This window comes from Gymnoscopelus microlampas (assembly GCF_963454915.1).
Source record: "Gymnoscopelus microlampas genome assembly, chromosome: 2".
Taxonomy (NCBI): Eukaryota; Metazoa; Chordata; class Actinopteri; order Myctophiformes; family Myctophidae; genus Gymnoscopelus; species Gymnoscopelus microlampas.
Genome location: NC_139939.1, coordinates 51,743,434 through 51,768,615, shown reverse-complemented (window position 1 = coordinate 51,768,615; position 25,182 = coordinate 51,743,434). Strand labels below are relative to the sequence as shown.

Below are 25,182 nucleotides of genomic sequence, written 5' to 3'. Positions count from 1 at the left end.
ATTGTAATTCCTGTGGAGCACAGACCTGTACCTGCCTTGATTTATGGGTAAATCTCTTACCTGAAACAAGAAGACGGCGGTTGGTTGCTGTACTTAGCTGTACTCCCTAATGTACATAATTAGCTCAGGCTATGCACTTCAGTGTTTTGTTTACTAAAATATTGGATAAAAGAAACCATTTACAAAACCTTTATGTAATATACTTAGCTGTCATTTAGCTCATGTAGATGTTAACACTGCATGTTAAAGTGAACCGTACTAGGGAAAGGGGTCAAAATCCTTTTGGAGTGTTCACATTATGTGCAAAAAAAAGTCTCCCTAAGCGGTCTGAGTTAACTTTGAGGGCTGAAACGGGACATGATGTAAAAACAGCCAGAGCAAATGCAATAAACTGTTTGCTCATCATATACAAGTTATAACCTCTTTGCCCATTTCAGGGCATCTGGCAGAACTTACTGTACATCAAAAGGTGGTGTGATGCGTTTTATGTTAAATGGTTAAAGCTCTATATTTTTAAAGTAATGACTGCTATACAGTGCTTTGTTCAGTAACAAGGGTCTCCCGTCTCTCCAGCTCTTTAGTAAACAAATTATTTCTTCAGGTCGGGATACCAATTGTATCCAATCTGGAGAACCCCACAAAAAAAACATTTGTCAGCCTCACCAAATTCAGAGTAAGTGCAAATGTATCTGGGAATGGTATTTCTGTTCATGGCTGGAACATAGTCATAGAATGCATTTCAGCCATATTTCTTAAATGTTTTCCCTCAACATTACTATGTGTATATACATTCCAATGACCCCTTTCCAAGAAGTTGTTAGAAGTAGCACACAATCACACTGAAGTTTTTTGTAAAAATAACCAATTTTATGTTCCCATAGTACTAAGACAGCTTTACAAACAGGATGATATGCACATAGACTTCCTTTGTTCAAAGATTCTTATCCAAATTCAGAACGGTCAGATTTGGATGCAAACCGAAGCTCCACCTTTCCTCGGGAGTAAGAAAAAAAAAAAAAAAAAGCAAACCAAACTATGGACAGCAAAGGAAGCAGCATTATCTCTCTACCCTTGACCATCACATTCATCTTGCAGTGTACATAGGCCACACAGCTCCCTGTTTTCCTGAAACTAGAGTATTTTTGTTAAAGTAACCTCATGAGCTTTGAACATGTTATATTACATATAAACAAAAAGAAGAGGTAATGGATGGGGGGAGGGGGGGGGGGTTGATACAAGGAAATTAAGGGAATTAAAATAACCAATCTTTAATTTGTTAAACTTCATGCATGTCTAAACAAAGAAAAGTGTGACCAAACATAAAGCTCAAATTACCAAGAAAACAAAACAAAACAAAACAATAAAGTATTACTCAAACATCTGTATAAAATGCTTCTGTATGCAAAAAAGGGATCCGCGTTGGGGTATGGGGGTATGGGGGGAGGGGGGGGGGGGGGGGTGTCACAATTCTCATTTACATATTGGCATTGATTTGGTCGACATACAACCGAGTGCTGAGGATCCTTCCACCCTCTCCTCTCAATCAAACGCACGCATTTTTCACACGCACACACACACGCTTGAAAAACACTATAGCCAAAGAAGAGCTTCCAGCTTCAAACTTGACTTTTTTTTTCCTTCAGGATTGTACATGTGGTTGTTGTTGTTGTTTTTTGTTTAATCACACATTTCCTCCGGGATCTCGTGAGGGTTGAGAATGCCAGGAACAGACATCTGGATCTTGTGTTTCTCTTCCTGGGCTTGGCGTAGAGACGCCTCTCTCTCCTCCAGGAACAGGTCCGTGGTGTCCTCGCCAGCAAACTCCTGCAGGACCGCACACAAGGGGGAAAAAAAGGTAAAGGGACAGTTCATCCACAGAGAACAGCAGGGGTCAACCACCCCCGACACTCTGTTTTGTGCATTGAGAGTTAGGCCTGTCACAATTATTACATAATCCAGGGTCCCCACACATTTTTAGCAATGAATTTCCAAAACTTTTCCAAAACTTTTCCAGAATATTTAGCCCAATTTCCAGGCCTATATAACAATCATTCGGCGCAATAATGTGTCTCTTACTCCTATGTAGAATGCCCAAAGATAGGCAGTGTAGCAAAAATAAAGTTTGAGACATACATTAGGCTGCCGTCACACAGCCCGTTCGGCGAAAAACTACTTATGTTACATATTTCGTGTAATATTATTCATGTTTATGAAAATGTTTTGTTTTAACAAAATCAATAGCCAAAAACAATGCATAGCCAAATATTTTTCCAGGACCCTTGATAAATTCCAGGACCTTTGATGATGTTTGATCAATTTCAAACCTTTTCCAGTACTGGATTTTTTTAAATTTTATTTCAAAATATTTCCAGGAATTTCATGACCGTGGGGACCCTGATAATCATCAAATTGCAATTATTTGATTGTCGCAATTATTTTTGCATCGTTTAATCGTTTCCACGTTTCACACATTTTCAAATATAAAAAAAGTTGAAATAGCAGATCTACAAGCTTGTAGATTAGCCATGTTTGCTTTGTTTTACATTTAAATGTAAATGATCAAATATGTCAATAATTTCTTTGTATATTTGTCAAATCTGTCCTGTGAAAATTTTGATTACAAAGCCTAAAAGGCTTCATATGTTCCAATGTTCAATGCCAAACACACAATTAATTATTTGAGTGACAATCAATCGTCAACTTGTAATAGTGACAGCCCTATTGAGTGAATGAGCGTACATAATTCCCTTGGATTGTGGTTATGTGTTTTAGGGATTTAGTCAGACTGATCCAAAGGAATGTGTAAGTATACGAGCATGCACTACACACTATAGTGAATATATGTTTTTTTCAGAAACTAATATACATTCTATTCAGTATATCTTTTCTAAAGCACAAATCATTTGACCGTTATGTGGCTTATCTGACCTTGATCTGCACCAGGAAGTCCCTCAGGTGTTCCTTGAAGGCAGGGATGTCTTGGTTCAAACTAAACAGGCCCGTTACAAACACCTTCACCTGGGCACTAGAGGTGGGGGAAAAAACAGCAGAATGGTAGTTGGTGAGAGTTCAGATTGGAAATACTGGTTCAACATTTTAATTTCCAGTTCCCCTATACACCTCAAGCTTCTTTTGAGCACCTAGCGTCCTTACACAGATGTACCATCCTTTTGCAAGGACATATGAGAACAAGCTAGGAATATTCACTAAATACTGTATAATGATTTAACCAAACAGGTAGTCATCTTTAAGTCATTATGGATCTCTGTCCCAAATCACATACAGGGCATTGATGACAAAAAAAACAGGCAAGAACACTTACTCTTGTAGATGTGGGAAGGCCGTCTTGAGAAGGTTAGCCACGTATTCTTGCACATAAACCTGGTTGTTGACGCTGGTGGGATTAAGGGACGTATTGATCTTGCCCTCCTCTACCAGGTTGAACATGTAGGCCAGGATGGAAGCATGCATGGTCAGACCTGTCAACACAAAGCAAGGAAAGGAGTTTAGCTCATCGGCAAGACTGGGTTCCTAAACATTTTACAGACTAAATGTCTAGATTTGATCATAAAAAAACATTTTCAGTTATTTACTTTGTATAAATAAAATCCAGGAATCTGTATTTGTTTTTCAAACAGGTTTGAGGATTGGTTTGAAACACTTGTTCTACACAGAGAACTCTCCCAAGTTAGTGTCATAGATCATTGGTTCTCAAAGTGGGGTCTGGGGACCCCCAGGGGTCTTTTGGGGGGTTCTGCACTAGTATTTGTTAATGTCTATGTTGATGGTAATTCGTATGGCACGGTTGTGTGTCCATGGTTAATGCATAGCTACAGGTGGCACAGGGAAGCCAGGCTATTATGACCGGTCTTGTTTCTTTTAAAATAGATGATTCCAACAAATCGTTTCTCATTATGATAATTCCAGCTCTCATAAAAGAAAGTAAAACAGACCAATCTGTTATTAGCCAACCACCTCCTGTATTTATGCACTAGGTGGCATCATCAGTGATGTCACCAGGTTAGACCAAGTAAATATAAGAGAGAATGATCTGTTTCCAACAGAGCTCCCTTTGAGCAACAATGTCAGTATTTCAATGTAGGATGCTACCTTCCCCTGGTCCCTATTCCAAGGGTTTCAGCCCGACACCCCCTATGTACAGCGGGGCGAACAGATACAGCATCATGTACGACTATCTGTCATCCGCCGACTCCCTCTACCAGCTCTCTACCGTCTACCAAGACACCTCTGATAGCGACCAAGACCCGGATTATGCAGCCGAGCATCAACCTGACACTGACGACAAGACAGTCTCCCTACTCTCTTCAATCTCCCATGACACCTCTGATAGCGACAAAAGCCTGGATTATACAGCTCAGCATCAACTTGACACTGACCACAAGACATTCTACCATGACACCTTTGATCGTGACAAAAACCTGGATTATGCAGCTCAGCATCTACACAAGACATTCTACCATGACACCTCTGATAGCGACAAAAACCTGGATTATGCAGCTCATTATCTACCTGACACTGTCAAGACATTCACTCTACTCTCTGCCACCTACCATGACAGCATTGACAGTGACGAGGGACTTGATTACGCAGCGCATCATCAACCAGAAACTGATGACAGTATATTCCTCATACTCCCTCCCATCTACCATGATAGGGTTCATAGTAATGAAGACGTAGATTATTATACTGTTCAGCATAGACCAGACACCCCACTTAGAAAACAGATTGAAGCCCCAAGACCTGCCATCTCCCCAGTCAGGCGTGAACTTCCAAAACCAGATCCCGATGAGGCAGTTACTGTTACTGCAGCTGAGGAACCTGCAGCCTCGCCGACGCTTAGTGCGTGGAAGATGTGGCTAGTGAAGAAAGACGAAGTTGATGGCTTGAAAATGAAAGTAGAGGAGGAGCGCCTGCTGAAGGAGAAAAAAGAGCAGGAGGAGAGAGAGCAGGGGCAGAAGAGAGTGGAATTGAGGTTCCAAGCGTGGCTTAAGATGAAGGCGATGCAGGAGAGAGCAGAGGAACCTGCGGCCTCGCCGACGCTTAGTGCGTGGAAGACGTGGCTAGTGAAGAAAAACGAAGTTGGTGGCTTGAAAGTGAAAAAGAAAGTAAAGGAGAAGCGCCTGCTGAAGGAGAAGAAAGAGAAAGAGGAGAAAGAGCAGGAGCAAAAGAAGACAGTAGTGGAAGAGGGCTTCCAAGCATGGCTTAAGATGAAGGCGAAGCAAGAGAGGAAAGTGAAAAAACTAAAGCAGAACAAAGAGGCAGAGGAGATGCAGCGGAAGCAAGTGAATCAGAGGCAAACGGAACGCCGTAATTTACAATACAAAGAATGGCTCTGCATGAAGAACCAGGAAAAGAATGAGAGAGAAGAGAAGGAAGAGGAGGAAGCTGCCAGGAAAGAGGATCAGGAACACGAACGACGGCAGAAGGCAGAGGACAAGTATAAGGTGTGGCTAGAAAAGGCCAATGAGAAAAGGAGAGCTAGTCTTTATTATAACGGCTACCCAACATCGCCAAGCTTCTACAACCCGATTCCATGGAAGCCATGGAAGAGAACACCCAAGAATCCACCCCAGCAGAAAGCACATGGTCAATCGAGTTGTCGGCAAAGTCCCGGCACCGCTTATAGATCGAGAGAGAGTGTGAGTATAGAGAAGCAGCTGAAGAAGATAAGGCTCCTGCTGATGGATGGGTCCACTTAAGCCGTTGCTTTTTGGCTCAAGGGCGGTTTGACTCTAAGGGAACACATCCCATTTTTGTTCACATTACAAATAGGCCTGTCATAATTATTACATAATAATCGCCTAATCACAATTATTTTAGATAACCGCAATTACTTTTCTATAATCGTCATAATCGTGTTGAAAAAACATTCATACTATACATTTTGGAAATAGCAGATCTACAAGCTCACAACGCGTCGCAATCCTGACGCGTTTTGAGCTTGTAGATGGTTATTTCCACACATTTTTACAGATCTTTAGTATGAAATATTAAATATGGCGTATTTTGGCCATAATATACGAGGCATTATCTCTTTCTTTGTCATTGTCAGTAATGTCTTTGTGCATTTAATTTTTTGTCATATCTTCCCCGTGAAACTTTCTGTTTATAAGGCCTAAAAGCCACACAAATCGTTAATCGCAATTATTTGAGTGACAATTAATCGTCGAGCAAAATGTCATATTCGTGACAGCCCTAATTACAAACGTGAAATTTGTTTTGGTTTGTGAGACTGACTGACATGTTCTCACACACACACAGTTGAGTGTGCCGAACCTTGCAGTGACACACATTGAACATTGGCTATACAGTGGTGTACATCAAAGACCGTCAGCATGCACTGCTTCGGTTGAATTTACATAAATTACAATTTATTGCACATTTCCCCCCAAAGTCGACGGTTACTCAAGGTTCTAGTATTTATTTGACAAGCCTTGCGTAGCTGTTTGCAGATTGATGTTATTTTGAAGTGGAGGTTAAGTCGGTGTGTAGTTGCGTGCACACTGTTATTAGGAACAGAATTTATTTCACTAGCTGTGTGCAGGATATTACCCTGCGTTGGTTAACGTTTTAGTTTTAATTCATGTGTAGCATGTTTCCATTTGTGGGTTGTTTTGAATAAAACACCTTTTATTATATCCGGACAATCCAGGCTTCCTTACATTTGCCTCAACGTTTTAAATATATATATTCTTCCTTAAAGATGATGTCCAACTCCATCAGCAGCACAGCTTGAAGATAAGCTTCAGGTTGTATAGATATATAGCTTAAAACAAAACAACTGATAGCAGATTCAACCCACTGATCAGAGCATTGCACCCCCCTACCCTAATGGGTGCAATGCTCTTATCAGCTCTTATAACTGAATGTTATTCCCCTACTCTTTCTCCACTGTCACTAAAGGCTAAACCTCCCCCCAAACATGTTTTTTTAAAACAAAACATTTGGGGACTGAGTTCCTTGGCCTATATATATATATATATATATATTACATTATATTCAGCAGAGAGCTCCAGACTTCCCTTTCCTGAGCAACATTAGCCACTTCCTCCAGGGGAATCCCCACCCCCTCCCATGATCTGGTCCTTGGTCTGCCACAGGGTTCTCCTCCAGTGGGACTTGCAGCGAGGACCTCCCTAGTAGGAAGACGCTCGGGAAGCATCCGTAGAAGATGCCCCGAACCGCCTAAGCTGGAGTCTCTCGCGGGTGAACTGAACTACTCACCCCGTTTTCATATTGGATTCAAATAGTCAGAAGCATACCTGCTGTGTGTGAGGTGTCAGTGACCACTGAGAAGATGTGTTGCAGGATGTCACAGAAGTACGTCTGGTAGAAGCTCTGTGCAGCCGCCTCTTCCTGAGCCACACTCTGCAGGAGGGTGTACAGGATCTGCAGACCTACATTACATCAAAAACATCACATCATTAGTGGGTTGTTGACCCTCGTTTTTAATTAACCCCTTTTTTAATTGACAATTCTTTCTACTGCAGCCATTATTCTTTATTAATCATCTATGGTTATGACTAGGACTCGTTTATTAATTTGGCAGCAGAGTTGGGGGATGGGGGAGTGGTGCACTCAGGATCTAAGCAATTATAATTATTTTGTTTTCAAAATCTGCAAAAGGTCAAGGTTGCACCACAAGGTCAAAGTGTCCCCCTATGTTTATACATAGAATGCATGTACAGTAGAAGCCTCCTGGGTGTAGCATCCCTGAGTGCAATTTCCCGTTATTATTAGATATGAAAAAGACCAGACCGTATCACAATCTGACTATACACTGCATTTTCCAGGTGGAAGAACAGCCAGTGTTAATTTTGACAGCAAATTCTGATTTCGTCTTAGTCTTTTGAATAACACACCATTTAGTTTTAGTCCTATTTTAGTCATCTGAAATGATTTAGTCTTAGTCTAGTCTTAGTCGACTAAACATCGAAATCTTAGTCTTTTAGTCTTAGTCAACAAAATGAACACTGAGAACAGCAGAGAACGGTGTTCATTTCACACCTGTGTCGGCCACGTTCCTCATGGTGTGTTTGAAGGCCCAAATAATGGAGTCCAACACCAATTTGAACTGGGCTGGAGGAATCGAGAGGAAGGCTGGGAAACACTGCGAGTTGACCGCCTGAAGGAGGTAGAAGAAGTGTGTCCTGTGCTCCGGGTATTCCTCAAAGTCCTAATGGGGTCAGAGAAATGAGTCAGAGGTTAGAGCGATAGGGTCTCCAGGTTAACAGACACATTTATGCATCAGAATTGTTTTAACCGCCACAAAAGGCACGGGAATCTGTCATGTTGATATTTGTGCAGACATGTAGCCATCCAATTAAACACATCCAATAGACAGGGATAGAAAGGACGTCAAGATTAAAAGGGCTATGTATCCTACATTTTTTATACCATTAAATCTTTGAATTAAAATGTGTTTCAGTATATTCAAATCCTTAATAATTAAGGCATCTTCTTCGTCTTAAAAAAAATGTATGATACAAAACATTCTATACTGATAGATTGTCATTTTTAGTACGAAAAAAATCATCGGCTTTGACTTCAAATCTTGAGTTATTCATATACATTTAAAAAGGTACGCTACCTTGTTGATCATATTCAACGTGCATTCGAAGATGGCGTCAAAGATCTTGGGGATTTCACCAGTGATGTGAGCCCCCAGCTTGTTGACGATGGTCGCTATAGTGCTGAGAACCTCAGGTTCCCTGGCAGCGGGGACATTCCTCTGGTAGTCGATGAGCACCGCCTCCAGGAGTGGGGGCACAAAGTTCTCACCCACCTATGCAACCACACAGAAAGTGGTGTGACAAACACAACATACATTTTTGTTAGCCAAGTTTGCTCAGGCACATTACTGGAACCCAGCCCATAAACTCTGACACAAATATTCCTCCCCGTTTCCGATGCCCTGTCTCTCTCCACTATATCAGATTAAACACTAGCTTTATGTAGGCTGGCGGTTATCTTTCAGTGCCCCTAGATAGCGAGCTCTCTACAATGCATTGGGAAGTGTTAGGTCACACTTTCAGTTCCTCACTCACTCACGATAGATCGATAGGGGTTAAAGATCGGTCAAGCTGCCCTTTAATTTTTTGAAACAATACCAAATAAAAGTAAGAATTCACTTCCCATGGAACATAAGACAACATAGCATTTAGTGGACATATTAGTGATGAAAAAAGGGTTAGGCTCACCATCTGGGGATCATTGGAGCGACTGACCCAACCCGAGATCAACTTTAATGTTTCTCTCTTAACCGTCCTCATACTCCTGATCAAAGGCTGCTTGGTCACCATCTCACCTATTGAGATACCAGAGTGAAGTTAGCTTCAGAAAGCAGAGGCATGTAACTGTAACACACACACACACACACACACACACACACACACACACACACAGGGTTGTAGCTTACCGTTGGTTTGAATGGCTGAGGATATGTTTTCACTCAGACACTTATAGACGTTCAGCATGTCCAGGTAGATACGTCCCAGCTGCACAACAAACGGGTGTCCCACGGCCTTGCAGGCCCTGACGTTGGTCTTCAGAATGCTGCCCAGCTGACGAACCGTTTCCGCATCCTTCAGGATGTCCACATTCTGCAAAAAGGGGTCCACATGAGAGTGGTTAAACCAGCAAAAAAAGAAAATCTTAGATTCTACGAGACTCGGCCGCGTCTTTTAAAGTGATTGGCGGGTGGATCTATTGATGTGCAAGATTTTTTAGCATGGGTCATGGGAGCTTGTCCTTACCTTGGTGGCCTGTTGGATGATACTGTCCCACACCTGGTTGGGCAGCAGCATGTACTTCTCTATTAAGTGCTCCTGGACTGCCTGGTCTGTTTGAGCGCCGATCATGTAGCCCACTGCCTCGTAGAACGTATGGACCTGAAGTCAGAGAGGACAAACAAGGATTAGAACTGAGGAACAGATGCCATTTGTTTTTATGAATGCCTGAAGGGGAATTTTCGCAATCTATTCTTAATTCTTTTTAACTAATCCTGCTTTGTTGTACTCAATGTGCATACTTATATACAGCAACTATAATGACAATGCATATTTTTCCAACAAGCTAGAGGTGACTAAATTAGCGCGTTGGTGTAATTAGGAGGACGTACCTGCTGCGGCTGAAGGTCACAGATGATGGTGTTGATGTTATTGAGGATCTCGTCGATGAAGGGCATCACCTCTCCCACCTGAACTTGGACAAAGTGACGACGACACTTCTGGGCGATCTTGATGAAGGTGTCACATGCCATGTCCTGCACGCCATCATGGGTCTCTGAAATCAGCACAAGAGAGACAGCACTTTACTACTGAGAACCTTTATAAAGTGTTGTTTTTATACTTAAATCCTAGCAATCTACAGGTCATTAAATCGGAATTGCACTGGTAACGTCTATACTCTTATTTTCTTTCTCTTAGCCAATCGTACCACAGTGCCATGTATCGTACTCTACCTCAATTGATACCCAGTAAATGTTGAACAGAACCTTTAGCATTCTGCCCCAGTGTTTCTCCAGCACTTATGGCAAAACTGCTCAGTGGGGCCATACAGTTTTTATCCAAAAACAATGGCCCTCAATTACCAAATGAGTACATGACCCAGTCTAACCTTACAATACACATGCATGTTTTCCCCCCCACTCTTAACACAAAAATGTAAGAGCCAGTCTACTCACATTGACACTTTGAGGTGGACATGCTATTTAAGATTAACATATTATATATGAAAATCTTCATCTCCAGTTTCTTACCGTGCATGAACTCAAACAGCTTGTTGACGACAGTCTTGAGGAACTTCCAGTGGGCACGCAGGAAACGGGGGTATTGGCCCACGATGTACATGATGTTGGATGCTATGATGGCCTTGTTGTCTTTGCCTCTCTTTTGCTCACATAGCCCTAGTAGGTCCTTCATTGGGCAGGACAGGAAGGCAAGGGGGACAAAGAGTCAATTAGTACAGTCTGACTGGATGTTTCAGCAAGTTAAATGTAAGACTTTTCATCCCATTTTAACTTATTCAGTGCCATTGACATGTTTTACGTGTTTTTACCCAAAGGCTCAGAGTGCCAAACACGTTTGACGTGTTTTGGTGTTTTTCCACCAGATGGCGCTGTTCGCAAACCCGCGATCACCATCTGAGTCCTTCAGAGGCACAGAAGCAGCAAAACCACGTGATCACAAAAAAAAAACAGCACATACACTTCCGTGACAAAAAAAAAGAAAAGAAACACCCTTTTCTCTGCTTTCTGTTGTTGTGGGGGAAAACCGCCCGTCATTCAACTGCCCATATCTATGGAATGGACCATCTCGTGTACGAGAACTCCCTGCGTCTTTTACAGCGATCGGCGGGTCGATCGTTGTGAAGAATAATATTTCTATGATTTGTCAAAGGTGAGTGAAAAAACTCAAAAATCGTTGGCACTGGTGGCTATAGACAATGTTTTTTTCTGGCACTGAATGAGTTAACACCTATGTCACCAATGACAAAAAAAGATGAATGGAAAATGAGAGAGAATACAAGTGTGTGAGACCTGGTAGATTTGTCAATGGTTAACCGGTAAGCCTTTTATGCAAAAATATCAGTTTATCTGTACATTTCCATAATAATAAATGCATGTTCCGCATTTTCAGTTAAGTGTCTTGCCCAGGGACATATCTTGAAATCTCTTACAGTTTCTGTAGGAAGTGAATGTGTGCCGGTGCCGCTCACCTTGATGACAGTGACCAGGAAGCGCTTCTCGTCCTCCTCGTGCATGGCCCCGCTGATGGAGCCGATGGCCCAGCAGAGCGTGTTGAGGTTCCTCCACGACCACTCGGTACCGTTCACCTGGTTGTGGAGCTTCTCTGTCATGATGCGCTCTGTATCCGCATAGTCCAAGTGGGTGAGGTACACTACAGCCAGAGAGAGAGAGATACATTCTTTATTATGGAAAACATGTGGTTGCTTGCTTTATAATTTGTACTGATGTAAGGAACGATTCATAAACATACTAACACTATACACAGACACAGTATAGCTGAAGTGGTGTGGGAGATGATGGGATTGAGAAAATTCTCAATCCTACGGAGTCAATGAATGCAGTAAAGCAGGGGTCTTCAACAGGGGGTCCGGGACCCCTTGGGGGTCCTCAGAGGTACTATAGGGGGTCCGCCAAATCTTTGTTACATTAACTACTTGAACCCTAGCATCCATATTCTGAGGGGAACAAAAAAATAGCAGATCTATAAACTCAACTATTTTCCGCAAAGAGGTTTGGTGTAGGGGGAAAAAGGAGCAAATCAAGTACTAAGTAGCCTATTGAAGATTTAAGTGGTTAAATGTCTGAAATGAACAAAAAACATCAATTTACAAAACACTGATGATAGTCAATGAAGCTATGAAATCTATGAAAAAGTTTAATCTGCAACACAATTTTATACAATATGTAGTGGGGGTCCCTGCTTCATCTCTCTCTCAGCTAGGGGGTTTTTGGCCTGAAAAACATTGAAGACCCCTGAAGTAAGGCATCAGCATGACACAGCTTTAGAAGAGTATGTAGGACCAACACTTACCGAGAGTTTCTCTCATGTTCTTGTAGAGGTTGATGGAGTCTGTGTCCTTCATGAACTCTCGGACCACCTCCCCCTGGTCGTTCTCCACCACCAGAACCTCCTCTGGCTTGGCCATACGGCTCACCATCAGCAAACGCACCTGCAGGGGAGCAGACATGCATGGAGTTTATCATGTATATTATACAACCGACGAAATGTAATTTAGACAGGACTAATTCCCCATTAAGTCTCAAATGTGTCAATAAATGCTGAAACGTTATATAGTAAAAGCTGTTGATTTGTAAATTAACCTTTCAATCATTTAACCCTTTCGATCTGGGGACACATCTGTAATTTTAGATTTATTTGGCAATCTAACTATAATTTGACTAACCTCTGTGGCCATGGGTGTGTGCCCGTTTCTCCTCACTGGCTGGAGCACTTGATCTGATTTTGCACACAGCCATTGCCCATTACCATCTGAACTTAACTGCGAAGCCCGTTTCTCAATTTCATAAAATCTCAGCTTTTTATTAGCCATTATGTGTCAAACAATGGGAGATAACGTTGCCAGGTTTCGCGCAAGAAACAAGCAGCAAGGTCTGTACTTTCGCCTGCGCCCTTCACCGGGGCTTGGGTGCTCATATCCCCCTACGGGTATGGTCTAGTTAAAAAATAATCTGCAAATCTTTGAATATATATATTTTTAAAGCGAGCATTTGTAACTAAAATCTTTGCTTCTGGGGCTCCCTGGAACAAAATATTTTAAAAATATACATACATTTAAAGATTTTCACCAATGTTCACGATTTTTCAAAAATAGCAGATCTACAAGCTCATAGTGCCGCACTATGAGCTGGTATATCTGCTATTTTTGAATAGCCAAAGAAATCTAAAATGACAGATGCGTTCCCGGATTGAATGGGTTAAAATAATCAGTTGCAGCCCAGATTTGGACAGTACCTTTAAAAAAGGTAAATTGCATAGTTACGAATTGACCGTATGCACGCACACACACACACACACACACAGAGCTCCCATACCTTGGAAAGCACAGGTAGGTAGAGGTGTCTGCGAGGCGGTACATCAAAGTGCTGGTTGCCAGACAGCAGGGGTGACGTCGAGGTGGAGAAGGGACTCTCTCTGTAGAGCTCTGCTGCCAGGTGGTTCCAGTACTCCAGACAGATCTTAAAGATCTCCGTCTCCTCCACTTCGGACACCAGCAGCATGTAATGAAGGGCCTGCAGAAGCAAAGACACTTACATTGTCAGGTTTCAATGGGAAATATAAATATATTTAAAAAAAAATGCATTCCAGGTGAAGTCACCCAAAGACACTTCCACCCACATTGGGTGAACTCGCTCATTTAAGGAGTACCAGGTACCCTCCAAATTACGACAGCTTAAAAGTGTCAACAACAAAAAAAATGTCAGCACTTGCACAGGAAAACAGGTTCAAATCCAGGGTTGAAGAGGAAAGTTACATTTAAGTGTGTTACAATGATAATAGACTATATATAGAAACAGTCAGAACAACCACACCTCTGTTTAGCTGCTTGATTCATCCTCTGCCAGCTTGTTTTGACTGAGATGGCCGCTTCCCAGTGCTGATTCAGAACCTGTGCCACTGGGAAGGTCCGTTTTAAATATAGGGCAATCTTCGCCCAGCCCATATATGTCAAGGCATATAAGGAACCCCTTAAACAAGTGCACTCATTGACAGTCACGTGAACAAGGACAGCTGGTTCCACCAGGCCATTCATATAATCCATAAATAATTACACATATGAACCACTGCGCTGCACTCACAACATTTTGTTGACTCATTGATGTGTGTTGCATGACTGAACAGAACAGCTGGGCAGCTCCAAATAAACTACTGGTGGGTAAATAATAGCAACAACAGGTACTGCAATACACCTGGGGAATTGGCAATGACTAAATTAGGACGGTGTGGAAAAACAGGAAAAAAAGACACTAGAACCTGTTCTGTAAGATAAATACTTGGCTTTTAGATTACAGTCAGCTTTTAGATTTCTCAAGCAATCAAACTGTCAGGTAACAACACAGTTCAGACATTTCACTCTGTTTAAGTTCCTGATGTCTAAGTATTGGCACTTAAGTAAATATTTAATTGATCATCTCAGGACTAGCATTGTACTCCCTCAGAATGTGGGATTTGTTCTTGGGTCTGTGAGCACGGGCCGTGGTTTGTTTCTTCTATTAAATGTCAGTCTGTTAAGCCATTTGAGACTGTGATTAACTGTGACTATAGAAATCAACTGGAGTCGAGTTACTCCCTGGGATCGTAGACAGACCAGACATTTATTTTTACATCTAAAACTCAATCTGGGAAAATGGATGAAGTGGAGGATCAACTTTGTAATCCTGCACACCACTAATTGACCACAGACCTTATTTATCGTCTCCATCTTACCTCCATAAGTGTCTCTCTGAGGTTGGGTCTCCTCTCGATGAGCTGACCGTGTTCCTTGAGGAAGGTGCAGAGGAACAGACTGAGGTTCTGGATGAAGTTCTGCTCGTCGTCCTTTCCATTGGCGTAGGCCAGCCGAATGTTAGTGTTCAAAGGTAGCATCTGGCCGGTGCAAGGGACAGAAAAGTAACAAGCCATTTCAGTGGATTATTCATAAAAGAAAAAAGGTTCACACTTCACACAGTTCATTTACTTGGTTTAATAGTCCGTAAAATGCCATTTCACACATGATTTAAAGAGACACCGAGTGATTAATTCCTTACAATTTCATAATGTTTTAACAATAGCGTGCCGCCACCACTAGTATTGCAGCTTTGCCGATTGTTCCTGGGAGCTACTGTAGCGCTGCCTGGTAGTCAGTGGTTTGGAGCGACAAAAAGACGTTGCACGTGGTTCGTTTTTACTGAGTAAACTGGCAAAGGTGTTGGGGCCATTTTAGCCAGTTGTTCTCAACTGTGAAACTTCTAACATCTTAGCAGTATGTTCTGCTTATGTCTGCTATGTCAAGGACCCATACACTCTTAAACTTCTACCCAGATGGTTAACAATGGTACAGATATACCAGCAGAGCACAGTCTGGATACCCAATGGATAAATAGTTTAAGGTAAGCACAATAACAGGACTGTGCACTTCTTACATAAGATATTAGGCGTACAGGGTGGGTCTATAATAAGACAATGTATATGGTTATGCATATGTGCTGCCAATAAAATATGCGTATATGTTTGCCATGTACCTGTTTGAGCTGACACATGGTGAGGGTGAAGAGGTTGACAAACTGCTCTTCATACTGATTGACACTCACGCCAGCGATCTCTGTCAGACACTTTAACGTCACGTTGCGAAACATGGGCACATTCAAGAACTGAAATTCACACAAACACAATACATTAAAAAACAGGTTGGAGCAGTATTGGATAACAACTTTGGCATTCTTGAATTTCATTACACATCAGGATATGTACATGTTTTCCATTTTTTAAAGTCTATGTTTCTATACACACAGTAAACTGCCATCTATCCAAATCAAATGCTGTGCATTGGTCTACAAATAACCCACATATGTGGTATATAAATAGCCTAGAAGTTCAGACACGAAGATCCTAATAGAAAACTCATTGAACATCTATACTGATATACCTTGTAGACCAGCGTGGTGATTAGTTTGGTCTCAAAGATGTAACCCAGCGGAATCCAATTTAGAAAGCGAAGGAGCGTTTCCAAAGTGGCTTGGACCAGAGGGGCATTCTGTGAGTTTTCCTAACAGAGCAAAGAATCATGAGATAACATAGTGCATCTTGTAAGTGGTGTATTACAGGTAGATAATAATAATACAATGTATTTATATATATGGCCCCATTATCCATGCAGAGGGCTGTTTCAGACTCAGACTTACCATGACAAACTGGCAGAGCTGGAATATTTGTGAAAACTCATTGCACATGCTGAAAAAGATTGAGGAGATGAGCAATGTTTTAGTCTTTTGGTAGGTTTAGTTCAGCTTGTCATTATAACAGGCTAACAGAAGCATCGTCTTTAATTCATGCAGTGAACAAAAAAAACACACCCACCCACAGTACTTGGCACAATAAAGAAACGTTTTTATTTCAACAGCAACGTTTCTGTACAAGACCTTCTTTGATACATGAAAATCTTGTACTGAGACTTTGCAAATGACCAACACACCTGTCACCAAATCTCAGCCAGGTGTGCAAAATCTTTTTGATCACATTTAATTCATGCAGGAAATATCCATAATGCCTGATCACCAAGACCACGAAAAAAACTAAACAAAAAAGGGCTGAGGAAAAAAGAAAGGTTCTCTGTAATAAACAATTTAAGCACTTATGCCTGGCATCCCTGAACCAGAAATGTTGAAAATAGCAGATCTACAAGCTCACAGCGGATCACATTTTGACTATCTGCTATTTTAGCAATTAGACTCATGACAAAGTAGGGCTTAAGTCAGGGGTCTTCAACGTTTTTCAGGCCAAGGACCCCTAGCTGAGAGAGATGAAGCAGGGACCCCCTCTATATTGTATAAAATGGTGTGGCTGCTCTTTTTTCGCCTCTACACTTATACCGCTTTGCCAAAAATAGCCGATCTACAAGCTCCGATCTACAAGCTCACAACGCCTCGCAGGGCGAAGCGTTGTGAGCTTGTAGATCGGCTATTATTGGCTAAAGTTCTCCTCAGAAAAGGGATGCTAGGGTTCAAGTGGTAATGTAAAAAAAAAATCATATCACACAAAGATTTGGCGGACCCTCTGTAGTAACTCTGAGGAACCCCTAGGGGTCCCGGACCCCCTGTTGAAGACCCCTGGCTTAAGTGGTTAAGTAAAAGACCAGGTAGAAAGTACTGTGTACTGCAGTACACTATCCGGAATCCGTTACCTGTCTTTGAGATGCTTGGCCTTGACCTGGGTCATTTGGCCGCTGGAGAAGTCAAAGACCTCCTCACTGAGCAGTTTGAGAATGATCATGTTGTTCTGACAGAGGCTCTCACTGGTGCGACTGGCTCCTACGATGTCGCTGATGAAGGTAGGCCAATGCTTAGGCCACTCCTGCTTCAAGATCTAGAAACAGAGCGTGAGAAGACGTTGAACATTATCCTTCGGATTCGGAATGACAAGTTATGTCAAGTCTAGGGGTGAATAATTGAACAACAGAACATTAAATCGTTTTTTTAGTAATTGAATAATCTGTACAGTATCATGTAATAGCTTACAATATGTTCCGTTTAGAACGACACCCAATGTGAATTGTTTGTATTTGTTCCTTATTCTACAAAGGAAAGTAAAAAAAAAAAAAGAAAAGTCCTGCTAGGTAAAATTGTCCGCTTGGGTTTAGATAGTATGTTATGAGCATTATCAGCATTTACAATCAAATTACCTTGTGTTATTGTACTTTTAGGGTAAAATATATTTGAATAGATTAATCTAAGACCTTATACAACATTTGATATATTAATCCAGTCTGAAAAGTATTGTTAGTTGCAGCCCTAGTCATGTCTATTCATTGTCAGCAGCATGTTTTGCAACGTCTCTATGCAGTCTATGTGTGGTTGTATGGTTCTTCAACTATGTGTGTACCAGCATTGTGACACCAAATTGTCACTACGTCTCAGCACCAATAAATAAAAAAATAATTTCCTTGACAGTTACTGCATGTGATGATTCAAGCACAACATTTCGTGTTGTGCACTGCAGACAGAGGGCATAGGTTTTCTAATGGTTATTTTATATTTTACCTGGACAAGGATCATGTTGAGTTTGGCTATGTACACTCCCTCTTTCTGAAACACAGAAACAGATTTAATATAGCAACACATGTCACATGAAGATCATCCCAGTTGATCATCAGCTTTTCATGTGATGTTACTAACCTCTACGTTTGCAGGATCAGATGACGTTTTGATAATCAGTCCGACAACATACTTCTTGATTCCTGGAAACACATGGAAATGTTTATATTATATTACAGCTACAGATACACTTTCATGTTAACCTACAACACATTTAGGGCCCTATCTTAACTTTTTTTGCCATTTTCCACTATTTTGATATAGATCGGCTAGTTGTACTATTTTAAAATGTTTTTAAAAATAGTAAAATAGGGCATTTTTTTTCCAATGGCAGATTCGTCTGGAACCAGGCTAATCTCATGTGTGATCTCTAAATTCTATGTGTGAGAAAGAAGATCCAGCCTATCTTAAGGTGTCACACCTACCGTCACACTGATTTCTTGGGAGAATCTTCCACCGAGTTTTGATGACTGTCTCCAGGATCTGCAGTGCATAGTACTTGAAGGAGGACAGGAGGATATTAGGGGTATATCAGATCAGAAATACGCAAATAAAGAGCAATAGGGAAATCAAGGACTAAAGACAAAAGAAGCGGAAGCTATTGAGACAGTCAACATGTGACTGTCATCGCTTCTGCATGGCTGATGATGTCATATCATCCCTTTCAAACAGGCAATAATGTTTAAAAGATCTATATAAATAAATGTAAACTTTTGGATGTAAACTTATCGTAACTGATCGTCACCAAAGTCATTAAATCAATGGGCATAATCGTGTCATGGAGGAGTGTTGTCAGTGCCATGTGCAGCTTGCTTTGATGGTCATGCTGTTGTAAGCGGACAGAGACGTCGGCTGCCTCTGTGTATTCGATGGAGAGATTTATTCACCACAAAAAATACTAATCGCCACATATTAATGTTTTTGTGTAGACACAACTGCATCTGATTTACTATTTAGCAACACTAAATGACGGCTAATGATATTCGTTCAATTATTCTCCTTGTCGTTCAACATCTGAACTCTTCTGCCAACCACTCCAGGTTATTTATCCTGAACCTCATATGCCTACTATCCAGGGGGGATTAGCAGAGGCTCTCAAGGCTCTATGCAAGTGACTTTTGTGTTTTCACTCTACATTAAATATCTTCACTGACAATAGCCAATCTACAAGCTCACAACGTGTCGCAACACGACACGCTGTGAGCTTGTTATCTCCAGAATATGCTGCTACATGAACTGACAAATTAATAACATTAATTTGGGGCAGTGGTGACCTAAAAGGTAGTAGTATTGTGGCCGACAGATTCCCAGTTCAATTCCATGGGATGGCAGTAAAAAATCTGGCTGGGGGGGGTGAATGACCAACATTCACCCCTCCCTCAACACTGCTTGAGCAAGGCACGGAAGCCCCAAGCAGCCAACAGTACAAGACTGTGGTTGTACTGGGCAGTTACCAGGTTTTAATGTGTGTGTGTGTGTGTGTGTGTGTGTGTGTGTGTGTGTGTGTGTGTGTGTGTGTGTGTGTGTGTGTGTGTGTGTGTGTGTGTGTGTGTGTGTGTGTGTGTGTGTGTGTGTGTGTGTGTGATTGTGAAGCAGGGTGTTGCTGAAAAAGAGCATTTGCGCTCAGCAATCTTCCCTGGATGAATAGAGGTCAAATATATACATTTAAAGCGATTATGACAGACTTTTTGCATGCGTGTCGATGACAGTCGATCACACGATTATGAAATAACTGGCCCATCCCCATCTACAGTTAATGGTAAAAAAGGCCAACTGTCTGAAAGCATTTTCAATTGCACAGGGATAACATGCCATTAGTGGTCCTTACTTTCGTTTTCATGTTCTGGGAAAACTCCAGGATGGTGTCTACCCTGGTCCAGGCATCTGGATGGTCCTTCAGGTTGGTGAGTACCTCTTGGGCCATCCGTTGCTAAGAGAGAGATCAACCACAACTGGGGTTATTATCTGTATTTTCTTGAGAAAGGGATTTTACTCATATGTACAATACAAATTTTGAATCTATGCATGGCAAGTTGTCTAACCAACCTGCTACTTTGGCAGGTAGCTTCCTGTCCTTCATTTGAGAAAAGGAAAACAAAATATGCTATAAAATGACCGCACAGAATTAAATAATGGTACTTTTAGGGGATAGTTAGGTCCATGGTTGACTGAATATTTCCCCAGACCATAATTATGTTCTATTGGGGCTGTGCAAAATTAATTCAGTACCAAAAGAATTACACTGAAATTTTATTCAAATTTGTTTCAAATGTAATAACATATTTTACACACAATGAGCAAAGAGCGAAGGTTGTAATGCGAAATTAATACTCAACTCTGCATATTTTCTGTTACATGCAACTTGTAAGTCAGCAAGGAATTCTGCACAAAACCAATACTTTGATTTAGTGATTAAGGTATTGGTTTTGTGTCTTAACATTTCCCCTTGGTGAAAAGATTACACCCTCTCATTGTGCAGTGATCACGGTTATTTCCCCCCCATGACTTTCCTCCAAATGTCCTTTTGAATTAAGAATTCAAATTAACATATGTTCGTATGGTATAATATGTGTGAAATCGTATACCATACTGCACAAGACGCATCAGGGTGACACGAGACTCTGCCAATGATGGAATGTTCTCTCACCTGGGATCCAATATCATAGTACATGGAATTGACAACATTGTCCAGCAGATTGATGTCCAGCTTCTGACTGAAGTCCAGCAGCTGTCTGGCTGTGTGATCCGCCAACATCGTCATTTCTGCTGGCATAGAGCTGTGGCGGGGGGTGGGGATAATGAATGTAGTGGTTAGTTGTCCCGTCTTTCCATATCAAATAACTAAAAAGGTTTAACTTGTAGTTGCATATTCCAATGAGGACAGCACACACAGTTCTCAGGGTAATATTATACAAACGAATGACCCAACACGCCCGCATAAGCTTAATTTGTACATTATATACATAATCAATCCATTCACTTTATTGTTATAAACAGGGCAGGAATTTCAGGGAGGCCACGAAGGCCATGGCCATCGTTACCCCTCAGTTTGGCCTTGTGCCTCTACAAAATGGCATGCCCTGAGGCAACAGTGGCCTTAATGCCCCAGCTGACAGTACCACTTTATCCTTAGTCTCTTTATCTTTCTTGTCAATATGTAGACACCAGTGTCTTTTGTTGAGATTCTGAGTTCTTAACTCCCCTGAGTCCCCATCTTAAAACCAATCCAGTAACTTTGAATGGTGCAGGGCTGAGCATGGATCAGACTGTAAGTACCATTATTTATTTCACTGCAGATAGTCTACATATTAAATGTAATCCTTAACCCTCAATTAATTCTTTCAATAGACCACGTTTTAATTTGATGGCCTTCCTGCCCTATTTGCCCTCAAAAAATGGACAACACCAAAGGCCAAGTGGCCTTGTCCGTAAAATGACGAAATTCCAGGCCTCTACAATTACAGGTAAGTGAGGCGAGGACTCTTATTCATGCAAGCTTTCACGTTTGCAGTTCAAGGAGCAAAAACATATAGTAAGAAGGCAGCATAAAAAGGCCTGAAACTAGCAGCATGTTAATCTGTATCATGTAAAATAATCTAAATAAGTAGTGCATTCAGTAAAGTGCTTGAATGCAAGCATTTCACTGCAAATGAAAACCTAAAGACGTGAACAGCGATGGTGACACACGGACACCAGTGGCATGGCAACCCTAAACCAATGTGAGAAACAGCTCCCCTATGTGGCAGCATGTATTTTCTACAGCAGCCAAGCCAACCCCTCCCAAATAAGCATTAACGGCCACCATGGTTCTGTCTCTGACTCTGTGATGAATGATGTAAACAAATCAAACAAAGTCCAAGAAGTACGGGGGGGAAATCTGTGCGCGTGAGTCGACAGAACAATCCCCAAGCCTATGCGTCTAGCTACCATAATAATCCCCCTGTTAGTTAATCCAGTGTTACAATAATAACACTACAGCACTTTTTAAAAAGCTAGACACACAGAAATCTGCTGTCTAATAACGAAAGGGCAACACATTGTTGATGTCTTGCTGGAAAAAAACAAAACTTACCTGGTCGTTTTCTTGGTTTTCTCGGGCGAAAAAGAAATGTGCCCCCCCTGTTTATTATAACTCTTCGACTGAATGGGAAAGCTGACTAAACTATCTCATGGCACACTGGCTGTGGACCCAGCGATAGCAACTTAGCTAGCTTTAATAGCTTCCCGTGGCTAACAGTATATATCGTTAAAAAAAAAAAAAAAAAACGGTCGGAAACTTAACGATTTTGTAACGTTCTAGGAAGCCTTTCCCACAAATTAGCAACAGAGACCAAACGCCTTCTGTCCCAAAAATAATAATAATATTAAAGCCTGTCTCTCTCTTAACTAGGATGAAAGTCGATGTGCTAAGTTGCTAAGTTAGCCTAGTTAGCATACAAGAATGCACACAAGTCAATGAGGTTTCGGGCTAACGCATTAGCTTCCAAGCTAGCACACATACACCTTAGATTTCTACGGAGTCACTTATTAGTCGTATCCCGGGTCATAATAATAATAGTAATATGACGAAATAAAACACTCTGCGGGGTTTTATTTTTCTTTTTGTTTCTTGTTCTGCTTCTGCTCGGATGTTTTAAATAATGTTGGATAAAGCAGGAGTGTTTATTAAGAGTGCTTCTTCCTCCAGTCTCTTTCGCTCATGCTTTCCAACCCAGAGGAGGACCGGTTGGAACCGGTCTAGACCGGGATATTCCGTCTCGAGCGGTCTGAGTGCTGCTGTCGGGCCCGTGGCGCGCGCCGCGTAAAATTTTGGACCGTGTGCACGCCCTTCGAGCCGTGCGATTGGCTGGGTGGCGGGGTGCGTCATCAAAGAGGGAGGACCTCAAAATCTTCCACTGAGGCCCGGACGGCTGGCGTAGCGGCCCGGCACCTATGCTGCTGCTCCTGATGCAGCTGATGCAGCCTGACCGGAGTGTCGCGGGTTCGAGTCCCGATCCCAATGACCTTTGCAGCCTGTCACTGCCCATCTCTCGCTCACCATTTCGTGTAAGACTACTGTATACTATCTAATAAAGGCAGAAAAAGCCCACAAATATCTTTTTGAAAACCAAAATTTTCCATAGAGCTTTGCCGAAAAGAACCAGTGTTGCCATATCTGCTTATTATAAGCGACTTAGGGATTATTTTTCTGTGAAGTTGCTGGTATAAAAGATTGGTTAGTTGCCGGTTGCGTTTTTTGGGGCTTGTTTCTAAAGTGTAGTTGCTTATTTGGGCTTGTTTCTAAAGTGTAGTTGCTTATTTAGGCTTGTTTCTAAAGTGTAGTTGCTTATTTGGGCTTACTTCACAATTTTTAAATTATTTTAACCAGTGGATCTCAAATATTTCCATGTCATAGACCCAAAAATTAATATATTTGTTCCCTAACCCCCATCTGAAAATATTTTGTGCCAGGGAGCCCCATACCAGATTTGCGTTGTTAGAATGTTTAAAAGATATTCAAAATATTCCACTTTTTTTTTCAAGATTTTTTTTAAATCGCAGATCTACAAGCTCACAACTGCGACGCGTTGTGAGCTTGTAGATAAGCTATTTTCAGTGGATATAGGTTTAAATATATATAATGGCCTAGTGCCCTAGTTGCTTCTTTTGGGTCTGTTTTCCTGCTAGACCTGGTTGCTTATTTATTTCTCTCACAGAATCTGGCAACACTGAAAAGAACAGATTCATAGCCGTTGCCATGCAACATGCCATCTCTCTCTAACCTAATGTATAAACTTATTTAATAACCATATATATAGCCAAATGTAACCATTCTATTCTATTCTATTAGGTAACAACACAGCTAAACCTAATATTTTCTAACTTCATACTTAAACTTAAACATCTCAGTTAACATAATCATAATTCATATCAAGGTCCACAACCACTAAACCATAATTACCATTAAAAATGTAATTCTCCTCCTGGGAATCGAACCAATAGTATCATTGCTATTATAAGCAACCAACACACACATTATTTTCCACATTACAAATTAATTCAAAAGTTGTGATTTTTATATTTTTTACACTATGAGTCTAGGATCTAAAGTAGTCTATATAAATAAACTTTTCAAATACTAATATTCAGAACAGTCTGTGAAGTCGATAGGATGATGAACGGCTGTCAAGAAGTCAAGTAGCCTAGTGCTGCTTGCAGGGGTGGCCGAGAACCCGACCGTGGTACAGTTCATATTTGTAACATTCATCTGATCCAGTGGTTCTCATGATTTTCAGGGTGCGACCCCCACCAAAACATATATATATATATTTGAACTGGGGACCCCCCCACCCTGACAAGCACTTGGCATTGTAGGAGTTGAGGCATTACATTTTATTTGACTCGGTTCCAGAGAGTTGTGAGGCGTTGAGAGCATGTTGTTCAGATATTCGCAGCAGCCAAGTGTGAAGTCGATCGGATGTACAGTTCTTGAGATATGCAATGGACAGACATAGATTCTATGAATTTATAGATATATGGCAATCACAGACAAAATTTATTGAACTGAATATAAACACTTTTTATTGTCGTAATAACTCGTAATAAAGTATATTAATTAATGGGATGACAGCATAGAAACAATTTTCTTCTATAATAAACTAAAAACAACGTTTTAACTTACATACATATTCCATGCAAACAAACATCATGTTTACAAAATAATACTGCTATATAAGATCCCCAGCCCATTTTTGCACCTGGGGCCTCTATAAAGTCTCATTCATCCCTCCCTGGCATGTAACCTTGTTTCTTTCCTGACACCTTAATAGAAAATTATCCCTTTC

General features: G+C 41.3%; 1 protein-coding gene across 1 annotated transcript; it reads right to left on the bottom strand.

The window, feature by feature from the left end:
* Nucleotides 1-1,229: 1,229 nt before the first annotated feature.
* LOC311034188 (exportin-1-like) lies at nt 1,230-23,098 on the bottom strand. Its single transcript, XM_084041970.1, has 25 exons — nt 22,431-23,098; nt 21,006-21,135; nt 20,187-20,288; nt 18,784-18,856; nt 18,440-18,501; nt 18,305-18,349; nt 17,449-17,630; nt 16,451-16,499; nt 16,195-16,314; nt 15,791-15,919; nt 14,997-15,155; nt 13,604-13,801; nt 12,582-12,720; nt 11,740-11,921; nt 10,781-10,937; nt 10,142-10,305; nt 9,777-9,911; nt 9,440-9,623; nt 9,222-9,328; nt 8,612-8,806; nt 8,029-8,197; nt 7,284-7,418; nt 3,323-3,479; nt 2,929-3,025; nt 1,230-1,824 (listed from the first exon to the last, which is right to left on the bottom strand). Exons 2-25 carry the CDS (start codon nt 21,129-21,131, stop codon nt 1,678-1,680), a joined length of 3,213 nt encoding a protein of 1,070 aa, XP_083898096.1. The 5' UTR covers nt 21,132-21,135; nt 22,431-23,098; the 3' UTR covers nt 1,230-1,677.
* Nucleotides 23,099-25,182: the final 2,084 nt, after the last annotated feature.

Excerpts from the sequence above, each read along its gene's own strand:
- LOC311034188 (XM_084041970.1), bottom strand. The coding sequence starts at position 21,131 with ATGCCAGCAGAAATGACGATGTTGGCGGATCACACAGCCAGACAGCTG. Across the intron at positions 18,502-18,783 it reads CCCAAGAAATCAGTGTGACG|GAATCAAGAAGTATGTTGTC; the intron begins GTAGGTGTGACA and ends ATGTGTTTCCAG. Across the intron at positions 9,329-9,439 it reads CTCAGCCATTCAAACCAACG|GTGAGATGGTGACCAAGCAG; the intron begins GTAAGCTACAAC and ends GTATCTCAATAG.